The sequence below is a fragment of the Desmodus rotundus genome, chromosome 10, assembly GCF_022682495.2.
Source record: "Desmodus rotundus isolate HL8 chromosome 10, HLdesRot8A.1, whole genome shotgun sequence".
NCBI lineage: Eukaryota > Metazoa > Chordata > Mammalia > Chiroptera > Phyllostomidae > Desmodus > Desmodus rotundus.
The window spans coordinates 76,615,307-76,639,979 of record NC_071396.1 but is presented as its reverse complement, the minus strand read 5'-3'; the positions used below and the strand labels follow the sequence as shown (position 1 = coordinate 76,639,979).

At 43.1% G+C, this 24,673-nt stretch overlaps 1 protein-coding gene across 3 annotated transcripts in view; it reads left to right on the top strand.

The window, feature by feature from the left end:
* Positions 1–15,155: 15,155 nt before the first annotated feature.
* Positions 15,156–24,673, top strand: part of ANKRD29 (ankyrin repeat domain 29) — a 43,914-nt gene continuing 34,396 nt past the window's right edge. For all 3 annotated transcript variants that reach the window (XM_053912466.2, XM_053912464.2, XM_053912465.2), the window contains exon 1: positions 15,156–15,416. In XM_053912466.2, the coding sequence (XP_053768441.1) occupies positions 15,186–15,416 (231 nt within the window). In that variant the 5' untranslated portion in view covers positions 15,156–15,185. The remainder of the gene's footprint in view (positions 15,417–24,673) is intronic.

The window sequence follows — 24,673 nt, the reverse complement described above, 5'->3', positions numbered from 1 at the left end:
ATTACTAAAATGTAAATGTTATTGTATCTTCACTCTGCTTAACATCACGTAATGCTTCTTACCACTTAGGAACTCCTCAGTAGGGTGGTTTAGAAGTAGTCTCTAGCTTTCCTTTCTGCCATGGCTCCTACAGTTGCCTATATTGTACCCTATTCTCCAGCCTTTTCAAACCATTGCCCATTCCTCAATGTGTCTCTACCGTGACTTTGCACGTGGTTATATCTTCTGTCAGGAATACCCTTAGCCACCTCAGCAACCTATATAACTCCAGTTAACTCTTCACGATTTACCTCGGGCATCCCCTTATTTGGCAGGCTTGCCCTGGCCTTGCCCAGAACGCTTCGCTCCCTTTGCTCTCGGAGTTGGCCACGCCTGTCACAGTGCACATACAGCATACTAGTCATGCCCCTACTGTAGCATTTACATCTGCCCACTTATTCTCCTGTGAGTGCTTTTGGGACAGGCACCCAGTTTAATTTATTTTTTATCCCCAGGCTCTAACAGAGTGGAACTTAAGTAGGTGTTGAATTAGTGTCATTTCTTCCTTGCTCTTTGCTGTTCCAAACGCCATCACATTCCCCATCATTCAGCATAACTGTTCAGCTGTCACCCCTCCCACTGCAGTTGAATGCAGCGCCATGGACAGACTGTAGATGGCTAAAGACAAAGAGAACCGGGCAGGTGCTGCAAAACTCACTTGCAAGGCACCTACCTGCCTTCTGAAAGGACAAGGACTCAGGTTTGAGAATGTCTAATCACCTTTCTTAAGTGGCTGATTTCTCTGGTTTTTGCTGTTCATAAAGCCAGTGCTTTCTGTCCCTGAGAGGAGGACCAGTAAAGGCAGATGGTAGCTATAGGCAAGTCTGCGTGCTCAGACTTGGATTGTTAACAGATTATTCCGACTCTTAGACCATGTCTCTATGTGTTGAAAGCCTCATCAGAACAATGTATAACTAAAAGTCTGAAATTTTTTTACTACTTGTATTCTGTCTGGGACAATGTAGCACTTAGTTATATTCTGCCTTATTTTGTTTCCAATGTTATTTTTACTATTTGTGTTCCCAGACAGGCATCAGCCTGGAGCGGGTCTGTCTCAGGCCAGCCTCTACTGTGTGGGTTCTTGGCTTCATGTAGGAAAGATTCCACAACATGAGTCCAGGTGATTTTGAGAATATGTTTATCAAGCCTGGGAACAGTGAAACAAGGAAGGACTCAGGGTTGAAGAAGTAACAAGAGAGAGCCTTGGTAGGACTGCTTCAGCTCTCTAGAAAAGTTATAGGAAAGGAGTAAGATAAGGTGGGCTGCCGTTAGCTCACCTGGGATGTCAGAGAAAAAGAGGGCCCTGGAGGCAAGATCAGAGGGTAAGCCTAGGTCAAGCTGCCACTGCCAGTGCCCACTGCTCCCCTGGCTGCAAGGCTTCTTGAGACCCTTAGAGTTTAGGAGGAAATAAAAAGTTCATCCCCTAGAAGGGGCATGGGCATGCTCTAGTGCAAGCCTGTGCTGTGTCTTTGTCCTGAGGGCTTTTTATCTTTTTCCTTCAGGTAAGAACCTTAGGGGAGGGTTTCAGCAGAATATTCATTAGCTTTCCAGGTGCATATTTAATATGCTGATGAGTCAACATGAGCACATAGGGGGAATTTAGGAATATTGTTTGGTCTGCTATGGTGTTACTTTTATCTTGAGCTTGTCTGGCTTTTAATGATGTTTTTGTTATTTGTTCCCCTGACTTCATCTGTCCTTGGCTTTAGCTGGTACAAATGACATGAATTGCATCTCTATTCTCTATTTCCCAGACCATGGAGATTTAAGCTATGTGTTCTTTGGTTAGGGAGGAGAGGTATAAACCATTCACTCTCAAGTGTCCCTGGAGAGGGGAGATAAGTTCTTGCGATTCACCAGGTACCTATAAGTTGCTCAAACTGTTTGGCCTTTGTTTAATTTTCTTGTCTCAGTGTCCCCATTCCATTTGTCCAGGAATTTCCCTAGCTTCTTACTATCTTGCTTCATCTGTATTCTCTGACTCCATTACAGGTACCCTGAATACAAGAAAATGTGTCTTCCATGCCAATCTGCATAGTGATAATGACTTAATAGGTGCTCAATAAATATTTATGGCCTGATCAGTTGACTTGTTTGGCCTAATCTGATGTGTTTTTACAGCTCCACAGCATTTAAAAAATCCCCAAATACTGGTGCCATCTTACAAAGCTCAAGAACATTCAGGTAAATTTTCCAAGTAACCTAATTCTGAATCTGTATTTATTTAATTTAAAATTTTTTTATTTAAAAGAATTTTAGTTTACGATGGACCATTATATTGGTGGCCTCCAATGAAGCATGCCTCTGAGAATTCTTGCTCTCATGAAGTTCCTTCCCACATTGAGTCTGAGTTTGGTCATGTGACTTGCTTTGGCAAATGAGACATTAGCAAGTGTAATGCAAAGAGAAATTTCATAAACACTTGTCATCTTAGAATTCTCCCTCTTGTACCCCAGAACCCATGCTGTAAGGAAGTCTGACTACCCTACTAGAGAAAGAAGTTATTCAGAAAGAGGTCCTGGAATATGTGAGACCATGCAAGGCACTTAAGTAAAGCCAGCTTAGTTACTACAGCCCCTTTCAAGCCATCAGATGAAGGCACCTGTATGAGACCCCAAGGGAGACCAGCGGAACTGCCCTGGTGATCCCAGCCCAGACTGCGGAATCATGAGCAAACAGAGTGTTGTCACAGCCACTGGTTTTAGAGGTGGTTTATTATGCACAGGAGACAACCACAACACTCAGAACTCTGTCTCTTCCTATTCATGAGTATGAATAGATAAATACCACCTGCTATTTGTAGGTTCCATTCTTAAATACCTTGAGTTAGATTTGAAGTGAAATATATTGTAGAATATATTTCTTATATAGGGTCTTTCTTATTAGGGTGAAGAAGTTGTTTTTACTTCTAGAAACTTCTGGGAAATTGAGTAAAGTCAATTTAGAATTGACTTTCACATTTAGAATTTTTTTCTCTGTAGTTTATGTCTTTAAGACAAATTAAGTTTCTCTCTGCTCTCTCTCTCTCTCCCTCTCTTTTTCCTGGCTTTTGCTCCTAGGCAAGTATCTAGGGAAAAGAAAAATTTGATCTCATGAATTTCATGCCCTGTTTTTTACTCTTGCCAAAATGCTCTGTTAACTTTATCCCGAGTCAAAAAAAAAAAAAAAGTTCTTGTGAATATGCCACAGCATCAAAAACCATGCCAGAAAATACAATTCTATAAAAATAGATTTCTTAATTCTGTATCTATGTCAATTCCATACAGCCAGATAATCCATTTGGAGCTCTCTTGTAAGCCATAGCTTTTCTCTGAAAGTAGGTTTTTGACCACTTGTGAACCTCTCTGTCATGCATAGCTTGGCCTCATTTTTTCCTCTTAGTTTGGGTTTATACTTTATATTTCCTTCCTTCATTCTCCGTGTGCCTTTTATAGGTTGATCTCGAAGGAAGCATTTCTCCTTTATCTCTGAGTTGGGAAAAAATGTGGTTTATCTTGAATCAAAGAATTTCTTTAATAATTTCTTCAAGCATTGGAAATTCCAGCAATATGATAAATTAAAAAATTAAAGATTGAAAGAAAAAGCTAGTTATGGAGATGGTTTCTGGATGGTCATAGCTGGTTTACATCAGTGCTACTCAATGCATGGTCTGTGGACCAGAGACAGTCCATGAACTGCTGCTGCAAAGAGAAAAGCACAAAAGTTGTGAGTGTTTATAAACCTTTTCTAGCAATTTTATATTTTATATAAAGTCGTATAGTGTATATAGACATAAAACTATGTCAGCGATTTTCAACCTTTTTAATTTCATGGCACGTATAAACCAATTACTAAAATTCTTCAGCAAAAAATATTTTTTCCCCATCTGAAAAAATATATGCATAATTTTGATTCATTCACACTGAACGGCTATTGTTGTGTTGGCCAGCGCCATGTTTTATTTGACAGTCTAAGGGAGTCAGTGCCCCTGACTAAACAGTCAGGTACCGCATCTTTTAGAGATGCTTGCAGTGCATCGGTGTGCCTGGCACAGCACACTGGTTGAAAATCGCTAAACTATGTGATTTTTCTTGTAACCCAATTTGATTGCACATTTAAAACATATTGGCAGCAATTGATTGGATTTTTTAAAAATGTTTTTTCTTCACAGATAGTTAAAGAAACACTAGTCTAACTGACCTCTCCAAATGACCTTCCAGCCTCAGGCCTAAGACTGCTTGGGTCCCAGAGTGGGCAGTCAAAAGACACATGTTGACCAGCCCTGGCCAGTGTGGCTCAGTGGTTGCAGTGTCTTCCCAAACACCAAAAGGTCATGGGTTTGAGTCCCGGTCAGGGCATATGCCCAGGTTGTAGGTTCAGTCCCCAGGGAATGTCACGTCGATGTTTCTCTCCCTCTCTCTTTCTCTCTCTCTCTTCCCCTCTCTCTTTTTTCCTTCCTCTCTCTCTAAAACCAATGACGATATCTATGGGTGAGGATTTTAAAAAATGCATGTTGATAGATTGATTGTTAGTTTATGCACAGTTTCTAATCTTATGATGCTTTAACATTATATTAAATCTGTACCACTCATTCAACTGTACATACAAATATGAGAAGTCAGAGTTTTGAAACCATTTTTATAAGGGCATGAAATAACCTGCCTAATTCTCTTGGCTTGGTATGAGTAATAAATTATACCCAAGTTCAGAGAGCTCAAAAGAAATGACACGTATGCTGAAGTTAAAATTAGCTTTCACTTACTCCATAAGAGCACCTACTGATTAAGGTGCCTTTGAGCAGCGAGGTGAGTGTAAAGTGTTCAACTCAATGTAAGGACTGAATCCATGACTCATTTGTTATGAATAATAAATACATTGTTGGGTTATAGCAGGTGAAAGCCACTCCTTACACTTAGCACAGGAAGTCAGACTCCCTGAAGTTGTGTATCTTCAAAATTGCTCTCTGTCCTAGAGGGCCTTTGCTAACTCAGATTTCAGGTTTAATAGACCTGAATGTAGAGCAGGTATTACGTTCTTCCTTGCCCGTGGCGCATCAGCCTCAGGGAAGTCTTGCCACTAGTTTTGCTCTGGCATGTACCTCTGTCCCATTAATTCGATTATCACCCACTTCCTGTGTGATTTTAGACAAGCTACTTAAGTTTCTATGTTTTGGATCCCTCACCTTGGAAAAAAAAATGAGGCCAAGGACACTCTGAAGGTTAAATGATATAATGAAACATGTCTGCTGCAGGGCTGGGCTGACGCCCTTTGAAGCTCACTGTCATTTGCCCTTCCCCTAGCCCCTGCTCCCCTCCCCAACCAAGCTTCCACCATGCCAGTAGTTAAGTCCCAGTTCCCCCACTGACTACTTTCTGTGACTTGGTGACTTTGAGTCAGTTTTTTAACCTCTTTAAGTCTCAATTTCTTCCTCTGAAAAATTTTACCCATTGCATGATATTTGAATGAAGTAACAGCTACGAAAGGTCTGATGCAATACCCACACATAGTGTGCTTTCAATTAGGCTAGCTTGTCAGTTTTATGCCCAGTTCTGGAAAGAGGCCTTGATCCATTGTATCTGAATGTCCAGGCTCCTGCCTGGGATTCTCAGTTTCTGGAACCTGGAAGCTTTCTTTGCTCTTGCCTTTAAACATCGGTCCTTAGTAATCACATTTCTGCATTCACCTGCTGACATTCTCTACTGCACCTGCTGCCCACATTTTACCTTGCCAGCACCCTGGCATCTTGGAGGGCCTGTCAGGAGTCATATGGAAACTTCCACTGACCTAAGGCCGTCAGGTCAGCTAGTCTGCCTTGCACATCTCCTCCTGTCTGCTGTGAGGCCCCGGAACATTGGACCAGCCTCCAGACTTCTTCAGTTTCTCTCAGGAGCTCTCTGGATCCCCCCGCAGCGAGCCTGATGGAATTACTCAAGGCATTGGACCCATCGGGGATTGGCACATCCCCATGGTGTCACAATCCTGGCAACCAGACTGAAGGCAGATGCTGTAAGAACTGTTTTTTTCTAGAAACCATGTGTGATTGTGGCTCTTCTGGGAGCTTCTGCTGACATTTCTCTTTCCAAAGAAGTCACTTGGATTTCTCCCCCATACTCTTCCACTTGTTTATGGTTCCTTCTTCAGCTCCACTCCACTTGCTGGGGAACTGGGATTCCTACACCTGTATAAAAGGCATCAAAGCGAGCAGTGACCTATGAAAGGCTGTGACCTCGGCTCGATTTGAGTTGCACTTCAGGGGGTATGGAGAGCGGGGGTGGCGGCATCCTGTATAAGCATAAGGCCTCTTGTTTAACTTTAAAATTCCAGCGCATCACCCCCCTACACACACAACATACATATACATACACAAGGTATCGGTTAATTTAAAATATGCACAGATATACACAAAAATGGAGTCGTGGCCCCTTAGCAATAACATTCTGGTTCCCCAGGCACCTTCCAGCCCCATGTTGGGGACTAGTAATGAGAGGTCTTTTGGGTGAGGGGTGGGAAGTCTCTACTCAGTGAAGCCGTGACGGCTGTCCTACCAGGCACTCGCCCTCCTGCAAAAACAGGATGACGTTCTTTATCGTTGCCTGCCCGAGGGCCTCCCTTACAAGCCACACGTCTTAGACTCCTCAGTAAGAACCACACATAGACTCCAAGTCACATTAGAGGAAAAAGCATCAGAAGCTTTGGTCCCATATCTGAGAAACTCAGGGGTCCTCGGATTATCTGTGAAAATTCATTCATTCATTTAAAAATACTCAGTAAGTACCTACTATGTGCTAGGGGCAGGACTTAGCATTGGGGCTGCAAAGAGAATGACACAAACATGGTATCTGACTCCATGTGGCTCATGGTCTGATGTTCAGTCTCCCTGAAGTTCCTATAACCCTTGCCCCCATCCTATCTCTGAGCTGTAGGAAGCCCACCAAGGAACCCTTGCTGAAAGAATGGGACTCTTACCACACTTGATATTTGCAGTTTTTATGACACAGTTTGGCACATTGCAATATAATGCCAAATAAGGGCCCCAAAAGTCAAATGCTAACAAAAATGTTATATTCTGCATTTTTAACTGTGGAAGGAGGGAATCTGTTTTCTCCACAAACAAAATTAAATTTGAAGTTCACTCCTGCTCCCATGTAAGGCCGTGAGAGAATTTCCATAGCATGAGAGTCTTCTAGTCTAATTTCCCCGAGGACTAAACACGGCTTTTTTGGCTTCTTTTAAATGATTTTGGGTCAGTAAAGATTAGCAAAACAAGTGTCAACTTCACAAATAATTTAGAACTAAGTCTTTGTGAGTCTGCTACATGTTTGCTCCTTATGGGTTTAGCAACTGGATAATAACATGTGAGGACTGAGATGTCAGCTGGTCAGTATCCAGGATCCTCAGCACATTCAAAGGTAATGCTCTTGCATGGGTATTGCAAAGCCTCCATGGAATGCTAAAAGCAGCTTCAGTTAGGGTGCACCTCTCCTGGGCCCATCCATAACAGATGCTTTTATGCCCAAGGGCCAGATTAGTGATAGGGTGCTTTCCAATTACTAATCCAACTCTCTTTAAACAAATGTAAGAAGCTGAGGAGGCTGAGAGAGTTACACAATAATGCTAAACATCCTAGTGAAAAACAAACACTTCGGGCCAAATCTAGGCTTCTGACTGGGCAATGAAGACTGCTGGGGCTGCCATTTCTGCCGAGGTGCTTACACCACTGGGGGGCAGATGAGGCTCCCAGGAATCCCGCCATGCATTGCTCAGAGTTCATCATGGCAAGTTTTAAACCGCAAAGCGTTTGATGGAGCAGTGCCAAAAGCGACTGGCCCCCAAGAGAGCATCACTGATCCCAATCACAGAGTGAAGGGAAGCTAACATTTTGTTAAATCGCTATGATGGTTAATAAAAGCAAAATTACTAGTGTGTACCAACAAGCAAGGAATGAAGGAGGCCTGGATAGCTATTGGCTACTTGGGGGAAAGTTGAGCCATTATGTGAAGTTCCTCTATGTCAGTATGGCCCTCCTGCTCCCTGGGGAAAGGGGGTACTGCAGAATCTTTATACAAAGCCAAGCCACAAACATGGCTCCATGGGCTAGGGTACTCCACCTGAGGGCCACGCTGGAATGCCCCACCCAGAAGGAGGGACAGAGCACTTCCGTAAGCAAGCAGCGCATATACAAGTCTGCAATCAACTCATCAATGAACAATAGAAAAATTTTAGCAAATTCGCTTCTAAAGAACATTCCTTTCAGAAGACATGATAAAGAAGAATATATTGTCAAGGGAGGATTCTTTTAAGGAATAGATTTAGGTATCAGAGAAAACAACTGAATCAACAGCAGTACTTACAATATACTAGTTGCAACTAAGAGATGGTGCAAGGTTGATACAGCATACCAATAGCTTTAATATCAGATTTAAAATTTCAAAAATTATTTTTATCAGAGTAATAATGGAATTAATTTTTATGAGAAATAATTAACATAACATTGCATTAGTTTTAGGTGTATAATACAATGACTTGATATTTGTATGTATTGCGAAATCATCACCACAATAAGTCCAGTTAACATTCATCACCATACATGGTTACAATTTTGTTCATCTGATGAGAACTTGATCATCTCTATTCTCCTAGCTACTTTCAAATATGCACTACTGTATATTAAATATAGTCTCCATGCTGCGCATTACAGCCCCATGCCTTACTCATTTTACAACTGGAAATGTGTACCTTTGGCTCCCATGTTGCCCATCTCCTACCCTCCACCTCAGGCAGCCACCAGTCTTTTGTCTGTATTGATGAGCTTGGGTTTTTTTAAATTTTGTTTTGTTTTTTAGATTACAAGAGTAAATGAGAGTGTATCATGTTTATCTTTTCCTGTCTTATTTCATTTGACATGATGCCCTAAAATTCTATCCATGTCATTTCAAATGGCAAGATTTCATCTTTTTTATAGATGAATATTTCTTTCAATGCCCATATAGGCCACATGTTTTTTATCCATTCACCCACCGATGAACATTTAGTTTGTTTCCATGGCTATTGTAAAGGATGCTTCAATAATTATGGGGCTGCATGCTCCTTTTCAAATTAGTGTTTTCACTTTCTTCAGATAAATACCCAGGAGTGGAATTGCTGGATCATATGGCAGTTTTATTTTTAATTTTTTGAGGATAGTCCATACTGCTTTTCATAGTGGCTGCACAAATTTACATTTCCACCAAGAGTGCACAAGGGTTCCCTTTTCTCCTCAACAGTTTTTATTTCTTGTCCTGTTGACAACAGCCGTTCTGACGGGTGTGAGGTGGTATCTCCTTGTCGTTCTGATTTGCATCTCCCTCATGATGAGCTACGTTGAGCCTCTCTTCACGTGTCTGTTGGCCATCTGCATGTCTTCTTTGGAAAATGTCTATCGGACCTCCTGCTCATTTTTTAATCAGATTATTTGTTTTTTATGAGTTATATGAGCTCCTTATATATTTTGAATATTAGCTCCTTATCAGATATATGACTTGCAAATATTTTCTCCTATTCAATAGGTTAAAGAATGGCATTAATTATAAACTTTTTACCCTGGCTGGTGTGGCTCAGTGGACTGAGTGCCAGCCTGAGAACCAAAGGATCACCAGTTCAATTCTCAGTCAGGGCACATGCCTGGGTTGCAGGCCAGGTCCCAGGTAAGGGGCACATGAGAGGCAACCACACATTGGTATTTCTCTCTCTCTCTTTCTCCCTCCCTTCCGCTCTCTCTGAAAATAAATAAATAAAAATCTTTAAAAAATTTATAAACTTTTCTATTCATGCATTCACTAATTCATTCAATTAACATTTTGTACATAATAACAGCAATGATAATGATAATGAAAGCTAGTATTTAATGGGCAGCGGCTTGTGTCAAGCACAATGTTATATGCATTAGGTTAATTTAATCATCACAACAACTCAGTGAGGAAGATTATATTATCTCCATTTTACGGATGAGGAAATCAAAGTTTAGAAAGATTAAGTATTAGTTTGAACCATATAAAATTGCTAATATTTGCCTAATTTTGATCTGTTCAAATGACAAGTTCATATGATTTTGACCTAGAAAACTGGCAGTTTTTTACAATCCAACCCAACACTTTTTCCAAGATTAGGAAGTTAATAAGAGATCCAAGCTCCTGCTCTTGACAACTCATCAACACAGCTTATTATGTGCTAGAAACCATGAAAGGTTCTGAGAATACAAATGTGGATGGATTTATCTGATGGATCGTAACCCTTTATACATAACACTTTTAAAACATGCTTGGTGATATTTTACAATTCTTTCAGCTTGTGCTCCCTTGTCCTAGTTTCCATGTCACATAAAATAAGCTAGTGAATTCTAACTGTGGTTCAACGAAGAGTAACAATTAAGGATGATCAAAAATCACACTTGTTGTTTGGCAAGTTGGTTGTTGTTTCTTTCTTTTTTTGCAGTGGGTATTGTTGTTGCTGTTGATGATGTTGTTCTAGTTTTTCTTGGTCTTCTCTTGGTCTTCACACCAGCCAGGTCAAATATCACGGTCTTAGGTACATCCCTCCTGGATATGCGAGGACAAAAGTAATGTACTTGTGTGTTGGAGTAGTTCTGCTCTTCCTTTGCTGGGGTTCTTGAACATAAAGTTCACAAAGCCAACTGTGAGAAGTTTTGTGAGCGGGCCTACGCACCAGGTTTGCCACTGTCTGTGCTGCTGAGCCATGCTCTGCTTTCAGAGTAGAGGAAGTGCCAAGGCCAACAGCAGGGTTTCACCCAAGACTTGGAGGCTTACAGCACGTGATTAGTACCTTCCTTGGTTTTATGAGACCTTGGTCCTCTCGAAGTGTACTATGTAGGACACATGCATCTGCTTTTAAAGGAAATTAAGATTTCTAAATTATTTTGAGGACCTCATTAAAGCCTCTTGAGGTATGCTCTGGAGTATAAAATTTATTTTATTTGAACATTTAAAATCTGACATTTGTTTCTGTGAAAGAAAACTCAAATATGTGCACCTAGTACACAGTGAAGCCTCCACTTAGGATATGTGTCCAGTTGCTGGAAAAAAATTGTTGCAGACTAGAGTCCCTGGGGAGCAGGTTCTGATGCAAAGTTTAGGGTGCAAGCCAGTTAGCAGAGCTTGTTTTTGACATTCAGACTGTAGAAAGGAGGAGACGGAAGTAGGGTTGGGCATTTATTTAAGACATTAAAAGAATACCTGGCAGGGGTATAAATAAGCAAATAGATGATAAAGCTTAGTGCATGTATGATTTGCCTACACAGTGTCAGTGGAAGCATTCATTAAAGTCACAAATAATAATTTAACCAGGCTGACTAGAACTAGAAAATTGGCACAGCATTTCAGAAAAGCAATTTGTAAATATAAATTAGCAGCTTTCACAATGTTTATATGTTTTGGCTCTAAAATTCTAGAAATTTATCCTAAGGAAATAATGAGAAATGTGGATAAAATTTAGGTATGAAATAATTACTCTAGCATTATTTTTAAAAGCAAAACTAAAAACAACTTAGATCTTATAATAGGAGAAAGGTTAAATACGTTATACTATAGTATACCCAATTTTAAATGCAGCCATTAAAAGCAGGGGTTTTAAAGAATATTTAATGCCAGAGGAAAATGCTCACATTATCATGTTTAGTACAAAAGCAGAATTCACGGGATTCCAGTATGTTACTATATGCTTGAAAAAGATCAAAGGTATGTTTAGCAATTGGTAACTCTGGGAAGTTGCATTACAGGTTATCTTCTTCTTTTTTCATTTTTGATTCTTTTTATATTCTGGGTTTATCATCTGAAAAAATTAATTTGGTGTGGCTAAAACTTCCACCTTAAGAATATCTGAATAGACAACAAAGGCAGAGATATTGCCTATCCGAGGTAATAAGCACAATCTAGGGGTATTGCTTGGAGACAGTGCTCCGGTCTCTCCTCTTAGCACTGTCAGCAATTCATTTATGCTCAGGGATATTACCTACAACCCTAAGGTCGGAAAATGCAGAACAGAAAACTTCATTCTGACATTAACTCAGCAAACATGTGGGAACAAACCTGGCAAGATAGCACAGCAGAGAGAGCGTCAGATCCTTACCAGACAGTGTCCCTGACCCCCAAAATAGCCCGTTTCCTGGCAATCTCCCTTAGAAGCAAGAAAACCTTTCTCAAAGTCCCCAGCACAGCTCCACTTTTGTCTCAGAGGTCATAATTTGTCACATGCCCACACCCAATGCAGAAACTACTACCAGCTGAGATCAGAGAGCTTTGGACAGAAAAAGGGGCGAGGCTCCCTGAAGCACATCTCAAGGCGGAGTGTGGTAGATGCCTGAGCAAAACTGGTGTTCTGATAAGGAAAGGGAAAGGGGCAGTGGATGTTGAGGCAGATAGTTCAATGCTGTATCTACTCTACTCCCCACTGCATGAAGCCTTGTCTACTGTAAATTCCAAAGGAGATGTGGGTAAGAAGGAGACAAGGAATGTCGACAGCCAAGTGGTCCAGAGTAGTTGGGGTGCAAGGGCCTGGTGACAAAAGCAGGAGGGAGAGGGCTCAGTAGACTAGCCTGACCTACTTCACAGTTCTGTCTAGCAAGTCCTGTTGGAACATAAACTGGGACAGTACAAAATCAGGGCCAAACACATTCTAGTCTCTGCTAGTGTGAACACCAGGTGATAATGAAGATTGCCTCATTTGAGATGAACACACATGTCTACGCATATGAGCTGCAGATATCCTGGGAGAGGAGTGGTGGCCCTTATGATCCACTCGATATGAAGAACACAAACCCTTCAAAATCAGCATTTAATATGTTATGACCACCTACTGTCTCCAGCCATAAACTAACCCCTAAAGAAAATAACAGACATAAGACACAAGGTCTGGCTTTGAAGAATTTAAACTCTGCTGAGTCAAAAGAAGTGAATTGGAGAGCAACACCAGGCCTTCTAGAATGATGGGCTAAGGGCAATTGTGCAGAGTGAAATTATGGCGGGGCTCACCCAAGCAGGGAGAGAGGTGGCTGAGGGGCAGGCTGTGGGAAGGAGACCTGAGCTGAGTAACCCCAGGTGGGTCAGGATTTGGGTTAGGGCAGGCAGGACAGGGGAGAAAGAAGAGCCATAGGATGGGAGGGAGGGTGGTAACAAGGAGAATCCTCTGACAAGGATGGGGACACTGTTGGCGTAGTGAGACATTATTTGGATGGGAAGGGTGGGGCTATAGGAATTTAACTCATGCGTTAGGCCTGGTGGGCCACTGTTAAGTTTGGGAGTGGGTCACTTTAGGAGTTGCCTGGCTGTGATCATGAGGATTTTGTTCCTTTTAGAAGCTTTTTTTTTTTTTAAATAAAGATGAGCTTAACCAGGTGTGTGGGGTGGTGTACAGGCGCATTCTTTCCTGTGACTTTGACGAGAATCCCATCAGCAGCCTGGCCAGAGACACAGTGCCAAGAACAACTTTGAGCAGCAAGTGTGGTAGTGGAAAAGAAGCAGGTTTAGAAGCCAGACAGACTTAATTAAAGGTCTAGCTCATCACTCATTAGCAAATCACTTCATTTCATTTCTCAGAACCTTAGTATTTTTTTTTAAATCTATGGAATGGGCATAATCCCTACCTTATAGCATTTTTATAAGGAAAGCATCTGGTACATAGATAACACTCAAAATTTTAATGCTTTCCCTTCCTTCTTTTTGTTTATCAAAACTACTAAAGCAGGTTCTGGCGGGGTAGATCAATTGGTTAGAGCATTGTCCCAATATGCCAAGGTTGTGGGTTCGATCCCAAGTCTGGACACATACAAGAATCAACTGGTGAGTGTGAAAATAAGTGAAACAATGAATTAATGTCTCTCTCTCTCTTTCAAAACAAACAAACAAACAAACAAAAACTATTAAAGCAAAACCTCCAGTGCTTGATCTTATCTAATAATGTTGTGTGGCAACTTTAAAACTGTCTCTTCCATAGATATAAGGCAAGGAAAGGGTTTTGAGCCTTTCTTGATTTAAAAATTGAAAATTTCCATCAAATTTTGGAAGTTTTTATTTTAAACGTAAAGTAATACAATTGAACTGTAAAGGGTATTTTTACTGTCGTTATTAACTTTATTTCTAGTGGTAGTTTTTAACTTATAAATTAAATATTCTCTACAAATTCAACTGAGAAGAGGGAAGGAGGCACAAACAATGGTGAGGGGCAAATAAGTAGATTCCTATAGTGCAAGGGTGTGAAACATCCACTTTTACTTTAGATTTGAATTTTCTAGAAAGGCTATTATTGTCTTTTATGCATTAAAAACAATTTATTTTTCATTAAAAATATATGACTCTCCCACTTTTACTTCCCCCAAACCAACCCTGGGCAGGCAACAAGCAGTGTGTGCAGGGAGTAGAGAGCTACAGGGGTGGAGCACAAGGCCCAGAGGCGGAGGTGACAGGTGTAATCAAAAGGAGGGCTCTGAGTGTATTACAGATTTGCCCCTCACCTTCAAAAAGAAAGATATTGCTTACTACTGGTTCAACCAAAAGGTTTCTTTCCTGCATCATTCCCCAAGAAGGGGAAAAACCCAACGGATCCTTAGAAAAGGACTGGAAAGAAAAGAAAACTAGAAAGAAAGAAAGAAAGTGAAAACAGCTATTCAAAAGGGTGGTAGGATGATGGGTGAATTTTTGTCTCAAGTTTCATTGACAGCTTCATCCTGTTCACGCTGTAATGAAGTCTGAATCATCTAATAGAGACCCTGCTCTTTGGAAGATGGGCGGTGGGGGAGAGGGGAGGTGTGAGTGTGGGAGTATTCTGTGTGAACCTGCGGGGGACCGGGGACGGGGTGGGAATTGGAGAGTGTACAGTGTGTGGAGTTTGGAGTTAGTGTGCCAGCGAGTGTGTGTGTGTGTGTGTAACGGGAATATGGGGGTGGGGTGGTGTATGAAAGAGAGTGCGTGAGATGTGCAGGTGTGTGGATAGCGTGTAGAACGTGGAGAGCGCACGGTGTGGTGTGCACAGTTTGGAGTGTGAGAGAGGGTGTGGATTGAGAGCAGTGGGTGTGAGGGCGTGAGTGTGCAGTGGTGCGCGTGCGTGTGTGTGACCCTGTGTAAGCGGAGAGCGCACAGAGCTTTCGGAGTTTGGAGAGTGAGGTAGTACCGGGGGCGGGAATGTGTGCGCATCCCCCCCACCACGTCCCGCCCCTCCTCTACCCCTCCCCGCCCTCCACGCCCCGCCCTGACTGCGGCTGCAGCGGCAGGTCGGGGTACAGCACGGCGGAAGCCGCGCTCCTCTGCAGAACGCGGCGGCAGAGGGGCGGGAGCGTCGGGGTGGGCGCCCCGAGCCGGAAGCGCGCGGGTCACGCCGGGGCGGCCGCGGACGTGTGCACGATGTCCTTCAAGGTGAGCGTCGCGAGCTCCGGATGTCAGTGCCGGGGCGGGCGACAGACTAGCGGCGGCGGAACCGGCACCCAGAGACCGGCCGAGCCGCCGCGCGGGGCGCGCAGGGTGGGGTGGACGCCACCCGGGTGCCCGCTGGGGACTGGAGGATGGCTCTTGTGGTTTGTGGTTTGGTTGTATGCACTTTGCTAGAAAGGCTTTCGGTACTTACGGCTGCAGGTCAGGTGAGGCGGGCCGCTGGGAACTGGGGCGGCTGGGACTGTCGCCGGGGTAACAGGAGGGGCGGGGACTTCCTCGGTCAGCGCTTTCCGGCGGCCCAGCTCAGAGGGACGCGGCTGCGGCAAGGATTCCGGATTCTGTGACCTCCTTGCGGAATGCCAGCCGCACGGCTGCCTCCTCCTCACCAGAGCACTTTTCTTGGATGCTGAAGCTGAGCACCAGCACAGGCTTCAGGGTCCAAGAGAGTCTTGAAAGGTTTATTGATGTCATTCCGTTATGTCCCCACGTTTTAGGATGACAGTGAGGTTAGCTGATTTCCCTCTCGTGAAAGGGTTTAATGAAAATAATAGTTAAAATGGTCTGAGCAGTTAAAATGTGCCCAACTCTGAGGCAAGGGTGTCACTGTTCATCTTCTGAATCCGCAAAAGATCCATGAATTGTACTTTCCTGGCTCTTTTTTTTTCTTGACAAGAAAACTAAAACAGGGTAAGTTAATTAGCTCCTCCAACAGTTTTGCAGCCAGTAAGTGAATGGTGTTAAAATTGAAACTCTAGTGTGTCTGGCTCCAAAGCCTCTGTAATCCCATCTCCTACTGTAGCTCTGTAAGCAGAGGAATGACATAGTGAGATTTACATGTTGGGAAGATCTCTGGCTACAGTTTGGAGAGTGGAGCTGGGAGACCAAACAGGAGGATGTTGGAGTCATCTTGTTAAATGGTACTGGACTAGAACACAGATGGTGAAGATGGAAGGACGTGGACAAAATGTGTGACTTTAAGATATTTAAATCTACAGAATTCAGTAATTGATGTTATTCACGGAGTTAGGGAAAGCCAGAGAGGTGAAAAGAAAACGTTCAGTTTGGGACATGTGAAGTTTAAGGATTAATGGGAGTCCAAGAAGAGATGTTGAATAGACTCGGAGCCTGGGAAGGTATTCTGGGCCCAGGAGAGATGTGAGACTTAGGAGTGAGCAGTGTTAGGTGGGAACTGAACCCATGGCAATGAACACGATGACCCAGTGAGACTGTGTAAAGGTGGAAAATAAGAAGATTGAGAAAACTGAGCAGCAGCTGAAGATGTATGAGAACATACAGAAGCATGTGCCATCATTTCAGACAAGAATCTCAATTTTGAATAACCATGGAGAGGGACTTGGAGTTAAATACCACAGAGTAATCAAACAAAGACTTGAAAAGTGCCCATTGAATTTAGTAACGAAACAGCCCCGGGTGACCTTGGTGAGAGCACTTTCAGTGAAGGGTCGGGTTCAGGAGCCAGATTGCAATAGCTTGAAAAGAGAGTGGGTGGAAACCATTAGTATAGAGAATTCTTTCAAAAAATTCTGCGAGAAACCGTGGCTGTAGCAGGGATCCAGACTCGGCCAAGGGTTTCTTTGCTTTAAAATGGTAGAGACTTGTGCATCTTTAAGAGACGATAGGCATCTCAACAGGAAAAAGACAACCCAGTTTTTAAATGGGCAAAGGATATGAATACACATTTTTCCCAAGAAGATCTACAAATGGTCAATAAGGCCCCGAAAATATGCTCAACATTATTAGTCATCAGGGAAATGCCAATCAAAACCACAGTAAGAAACCACTTCACACCCACTAGGGTGACTGCAATCACCAAGACAGACAATGACAAGTGTTGGCAAAGGTGTGGAGAAATTAGAACCCTCATTTTACTTGCCTAACAGCAGGTAAAATGATGCAGCCGTATTTGGTTGTTCTCCAAAAAGTTAAACATAGAGTTATCGCATGGCCCAGCTGTTTCAGTCTAGGTATATACCCAAGAAATGAAAGCGTATGTTCACACAAAAACTTACACACGTTCATAGCAATATTATTTATAATAGTTCCAAAGTGGAAACAACCCGAATGTCCATCAACTGATGATAAAATGTGGTATATATTAGTCAGCTTGGTCTGTAGTAACAAAATACTATAAGCTGGGTAGCTTAAAAAACCAGGAGTTTTATATCTCACAGTGCTGGAGGCTGGGAAGCCCAAGATCAAGCTGCTGGCAGATTCATTGTGTGTTGAGACCCTTCTTCCTGGCTTGCAGACAACCACCTCGCTACATCCTCAGATGGGAGAGAGGAAGCTCTAGTGTCTCTTCCTTTTCTTTTAAGTGCACTAACCCTACCATGGGGGCTCTACTCATGGCCTAATCTACCCTGAATTACCTCCCCAAGGCCCACCTGGTAGTACTATCACATTGGGGTTTAGGACTTCCACATAAGAATTTGGTGGGGAGAAGACATAAGCATTCAGTCCATAAGATGACGTAGCCATGCAATGGAACCATTGTTCACCCATAAGAAGGCTGAAGTACTGACATACGACAACATGGAAGAAGCTTGAAAACATGTTAAGTGAAAGAAGCCAGACACAAAAGGCCACATACTGTATGATTCTATTTATATGACATGTTCAGGGTAAGGAAATCCATAGAGACAGCAAGTAGATCTAGTGGTTGTAAGGGGCTGGGGAAGAAGGGGAAAATGGGGAATGATTGTTAATAGGTACAAGGTATTTCTTTGGGGTGATAAAAATGTTTTTGGAATAGTATGGTGATAGTTGTAAAACCTGGAGAACATACTAAAAACCGTTGAATCACATGCTATAAAAGGATGAATTTTATAGTTTATATGTCATAGCTCAATTAAAAAAAAGGTTTAAAATGACAGCAGAGAGTGCTGAGAAGGCTTGCGAGTACAGGCTAACTGAGCCGAGGAGGCAGAGAGTAACAGGCCTTTATTAATGCTAGAGATTTACTAAACAGGTGGAGGAAAACCTTTTCCATCGGAGTAGAAGAAAGGAGGTGAGGTCGAGCGTGGATGCTGACGTTTTGTAAAGTTGAAGACCAGGATGAGGTCTAAATTTGGGTTGGGCAGAAAGGGAAGTGCCAAAATTTTCAGTGAAGAACAGAGTGATCAGGCGCCAACGACTACCAGGTGAGATGAGGCAGAGGCTGAGAGAGTGGACTGGCCTGAGGGTTGGAAAAACCAGGGATTCGTACACTGACTACAAGGTCAGTGTCTGGAAGCCCAGTGAGGAGGGCCCAACCCTGTTTCCCAGCCCAGGGCTGCTGTGGGGAAGGTCCAGGCTCTGCCAGGGCGGGGTGCTGGGGAGCTTTCCACAAGGAGACAGAAGAAGCAAAGCACTCTGTCCTAAATTAAATGGAGTTGATTTTCCATGAAGCTCCAAAAGGCACAGAGGGAAGGCTGGAGGGGGAGGGGAACAGAGTCCCTTAGTGAACTAAGACTGCCCCAGCCCTAGCTCACATCATATCAAACATATTAAAATGTACCCACAACCCATGATAATAATAGAGACTTTTTATTGTTTTCAGAAGGATTTTTATACTACTACTTCTAAAGTTACTTAGTCGTGAATCATATTTAATTTACATTTGTCCTTGGTTTTCTGGTTGCTATATATATAGTCAGTAATTCTCATGTAGTGAGAAAATCAGACCTACAAGTTAGTTTTATATGTCATCAATATTTTCTGAATGCCATTTTAGTATTTATAAACAAGTTGACAAAATGTTATATTTTGTAGCTTTTTAATTAAATATTCATTAACTCTGATTTTGGAACCAACTGTTTCATTTTTCATAGGTCCCTGAAACATTCTAGGTCATAGGCCCTAGGTCTCCAAAGCCTTTGTTTAAAAGGCCCAGCCTTGCTGGCTGAGTGTGTGGGAGAATAAATAGAGCATCATAGATCACAACTGAGCTCTGCTTGATGACTCAGAGTCACTAAATGTAGGGCTGTTTGCTGCTTCTGAACCACATGGACCCCAGTGCGTCTATTTTTTACTCTTCCTCTATTATGCTGTCAGCAGCCACTTCTCCCTGCTAATCGGTTTGCCTCCCGTAAAGTTGGCAACTCCTAATTTCATCTGGTTGGGAAAACAGACACATGTCCTTTAGAATTATCCTTAAAGTAAAAGCAAACCCAGAATGCAGATCTGAGCCTTTTTGTGGAATAAAGTTCATGGATTTCATTACATCGATTTTTTACTTTGTAACAGCTATTTCACCGAATGAGGACTTATTCTTAAGGGCTGAGGTTGCCAAAAGTTTAACACAATTGGGGGGGGGGGGAGGAAACTGACATGTGAGTCTGGCATGTAGAGACGACATCTCTGGATGAAGAACACCACCAGGCCTTTCCTGAGCATGTGCTATCCAAGCAGGTGAAGCATCTCAATACCGTGTTTCATCTTAGAGATGGAACCTTAGCAGGTGATAGAAACTGTCATGCCTTGGTCGAAAGCACAGGAACTTGTATGTTTCATCCTTGTTCTGAGCATCAGAGCAATCAATTTTAGAATATTTTAATCACCACAAAAAGAAGTCGCATACTCATTAGCATTCATTCTCTATTACCCTAAACTTCCCAGCTTTAGATACTGCTAATCTACTTTCTCTCTGTAGATTTGCCTATTCTGGTCATTTGTTTTAAACAGACATTAAACATGGTCTTGATCAAATTCGGAATTTGGAAATGCCAGTGTTATATAAATCCAGTTGCTAAGGCAGAATGCCTGAGGCAAATCACTGTTTTCCTCTTCAGTTTCCTATCACTTACAGGTGTGTAACAACACGGACAATGCAAGGTCTGGGCTTCCTTAAAGATTATTGAACATTCAGAAATTTTCATGTACTTAGCATAAAGGGACAGTGGGTTACACTAGCCAGTAAAACATCAAAAGCATCCTCTGCACGTGGCTTCTCGGTCCTTCACTGTATCCTTATTTCATGGGGCCTTTAACACCAAAGAAATACATTATTGAATAAAGCTCATGTTCTCTTGATTGAATTAATAGGATACAACTGAAATCCACATTATTCTTTTTTTTTCAACTTTAATTTTTTATTGTATTCCTTCCGTTACCCTTTAGTGCCCTTATATTCCCTCCCTCCACCCCACAATCCCCACATTGTTGTCTATGCCTATGAGTCCTTTTTCCTTTTTGCTCATTTTTAAACCAGTAGTTTAAATCTCTGTCCTGTCTTGGCTTTCAATTGGAATTCCAGTTCTGTATGAAAAACAATTTCCCTTGTATGTTCCTCTCCCCGTCCTTCCAGTACCTAATTTCTGGGAGTGTGCTAATGAAGCATGTATGAGCCACAATTCTAATAGTAAACGAGGGAAAAAAGAGAAGAAACCATGGCATATGTGGAAGCTTGTGTTCAGTTTTTCTCACAGGGTCGTGAAGATATAAGACCATAGACTCTGGACTCAAACAGATGTGGGTTTGAATCCTGGCTCTGTTACTTCATCACTGTATGACTTTGAGTAAGTCATTTCTGGGCCTCAGTTTCCTCATCTTAAAAATGAGAATAACAATAACACCTGATGGGATTCTGGGAATTAAACACATCAGAGCAGCGAAAGCGTTTAGCACGCTGGTTGGTACACAGCAAGGTCTCAACATCGGTTGTCATTGCTGTTCCTCATGATACGGGACCCAACAAGCCTGAAGGAGGCACACTGGCCTTGTAGAGAGAAGAACAATCAAGGAAGAGGTTAAATAGTCATAGCGTGATTGGTAAAGTGCTTTACAGTTTGTATGAAGCATTTTCTCATGCAGCATCTCCTTTAAAGACTAAAGGGCGTGCCCCTGGTCCACTCCATAGCATTTATGATTTCGTGCTTATTGTACCCGAGGTTTGGAGTTACCCAGGCAATGTGGTGGGCATAGACCCCAAAGAGAAGGAAGCACAAGGGACTTTGCATCTTGGCAGAAGAGGAGCTTGGAATGAGGATAGGAAGGAGGCCATGGGTCCATGCTGCCTATTCCTGGCTGTCTACAGAAGAATTCGACAGGAGGTGGAACAGTGTGATGGCGAAAAGGGCAGCAGCAAGCACCAGACTGCCTGTAGCTGAAGCCTGCCTTGCCCTTGCCCACGTTCCTCACCTGTGCAGTGGGATGGTGACGGTGCCCACTTCATTGAGCTGTGGCGAGGATCAGATGAGCAAGTATGTGCAGACAGTATACCAAGTGGTCCGGGATAAGCACTTAGCATTAGCTCAAGATACCTGCCCTCCAGTAATGTGCGGGCCACCGTGCCATAGGAGAACTTACCCATGTCTTTGCCAGACCTCTCCACCTAGAGTCCCCAGAGGCACTCGAAACAACATGTTCAAAGCTGAATTTATCATTTTCCCAGAAACCTGTCACTCACGTGTTACTTCAGACTTTCATGAATGGCACCACATCAACCAAGCACTCAAACCAGAAACCTAGGAGTCAACCCAGGCTCCTCCTCCCTCCTCTCCTGCGCGTGGATTCGCAGACCACGACTATTCAGTTTAGCTCCTTAAAATTTCTCCTGTCTCATCCTGCCAGCTACTGTTGTTGCCTCAGCTTGGGCCCTCATCTCTTGCTCTGTCGCTGCAGTGGTCTCCCTAGCCTTGTAGACACCAATCTTACCTGGTTCCAGTCCTCAGTCCATTCTCCCCGAGGCTGCCACAGGGACCTTTCTGAAACACAAAATGGGTCATGTTGCCCCATCTGAAAACCATTGCTCTACTCTGCCCTGGCCACCAGGATAAAGTGCACACTTTGTTAGCAATTGCAGCACCAGCTTCTGCAGGGTGTGGCCCTGACTGCCTGTCCTACAGTGCCTCCTGCCCTCTCACACCCTTCATTCCAGCCTTTCCGAGGTAAAGATTGTTCCCAGATGCTGTGCGGCACCTCCAAGTCTTTGACTCACCGCCCTGGCTGCCTGGGACACTTACCACCCAGGCCCCTGCTCATCTTCCAAAACTCTTCCCAAGAATTCAAGCTCTTGGAGGCCATCCTTGGCCACCTTCCTCAGGCAGAATTGGCCATTCTCTGCTCTCACCGCCACCATGTGCATTCCTACCTATAATAACTGACGCCTTGACGTGACTTATTCTACTGGGCCATACAGCCATTTGTGAGCAGTGAGCGGTGACTCGCACCTCTGGTCCTAGCCCCTGGCCAGTGTCAGTGTCCCAGCACATGCTAGTGACTAAGTAAACATTCACCTGGACAAGTATTTAATGGGCTGTGAGGGCTGTGCCTGTATAGCTAGATTTCTTGTACGTTTACTATCAAAGTGTATTCATGAGTATTGTCTCATTCAGTCCTCCAACAACACATCAATGAGGCACTATTATTATCATTCCCATTTTACTGGGGCAGAGAGAAGTTAAATCACCTGCCCAAGGGCACAGACCTGGGCAGTGTAGTAGGGTCAGAACTGGAACTCAACTCTTCCTTACCCAAAATTGACTGTCATTCCTCCATCTCCCTGTAAACCAAGCTCTTCAGGGAAAACGAAGTGCTTACAGCTTTTCACAAAGCTGGCTTTCTAAACCCTTATGAGAGACCAAGATGTGTAGCCTCAGCAGGAGAGGAATCCCTGGGGACATTCACAAGGCAGGAGAGGCTCCTGGCTGGAGAGCGCTTGATGACCATAGAAGACTGTGGTTTGCTGGTGGCTTTTTTTTTTTTTTTGAAAGGCATTTGGAGTTAATGTGAAACAACAAAAACATTGAAAATGATTTACAATTCATTACTCTCAAGTTTTCATGTTTCAGGAGAAGCTGGCAGAGAGGTTCCATAGTGCATGTTAGATTCTCTTCCTAGATTCCTGCCCAAGCTTCGTTTTGGCCTTGTGCAATGTCTTTATTAAAAGGGCGTTGTTTCATGCTTTATTATACAAGTCAGACCTGCCTTACTATTCCTTCACCCAGTTAGTAACGACTCTAACGTGAGACCCAGCCTGGTATAAAAGCCACGAATGCTGGGTGAGAGCACCACCAGCTCGAAAGCTCCGGGACAGCAAAATTGACGCCCCAGGGAAAGCAAATTGTTCACCTGGAATTTGAGGTGATTTGTTTTCCTCATCACTGAGCCAGGAAGCTATTCAAAGTATGTGTGAAATCAGCTTATCACTCCCCGCTTTGCCGAGCTGGCATCCAAGAATGCACGAGAGCACTCAGTTGTGCGTGTGATGAAGGTTCTGGAATGAAATCCTCACACACCACCCCGCTGTCACTGTGCTTTCATTTAGGTGGCTCCATGGAGTAGCTGAAATGGTTGGTGTTTTTAACTTAGCATAGGAAGGTTAGGAATTGTGTTGAATACCTTAGCCAAATACATAACAGGCATTGCATAAAAGGCCTTTTGGGTCAGGTAGGTGTTTTAAAAGCCTTTTTTAAACAGCCCCAAAAAGCCTTTTTGTTAAACAACTTGAATACTAGAAAATTTTCCGAGGCCAGCAAAATTCTTTATTTAGTACCAACACTCTGAGTTTAATTTTGCCTGCTGATTCTAACTTTGTAAAGAAAAGCAGAGATAGGGAGAAACTAGCGTTGTAAGCATTTATGATGTATTGGGCCCTGCAGTTAACTTGCATCGTTTAATCCTTACCTTAAACTACAAGACAGGTAGTGTGATCTCTGTCTAATAAAAAGGAAGCTGAAACCCATCAGGGTCACATCCCTAGTGCTGGGCTGGGCCTGAAACCCAGAGCTGTGTGGTTCTTCCAAGCCTGTCCTCCCCGCTCTGCCCCCACCATGACTGTTAGGTACGAATCCGAATTGATGCTTGAGAGAAGGAACTTGTACTGCAGGCAGCTCTGCGCTCTCATTAAGTTTTCCCGCTCTGTTCCTTCCGCAGGTCTGGTTCCAACATTAACTTTGCAACTTTAAAATAACCCAGCATGAAGGATCCATATGAGGACACGTAACAACTTTTTCTGCCCAGAGTTCCCTGTGCTTCACTGGAAGCTCTGGCAGGTTCCAGCCGACACAAAGAAAACTAGGTGGAGAGAAAGTGAGGCGCTTACCCAGACAGCTGGACTTGGGTAGAAACTGTTGAGGGCATAGAGAAGGTGCTAGTAAACTCCTTTGGGAGGTCAGAATTGGGAGCAGTTTTCTCTGCTTAAAGGTGAAAAGAGATTTGGGAACGTTTTAGAGAGGAAATACCATTTAAACACAGCCTTGGCCTTGAAGGATGGGGAAAAACACTTTTCAAGCAGAAAGGAA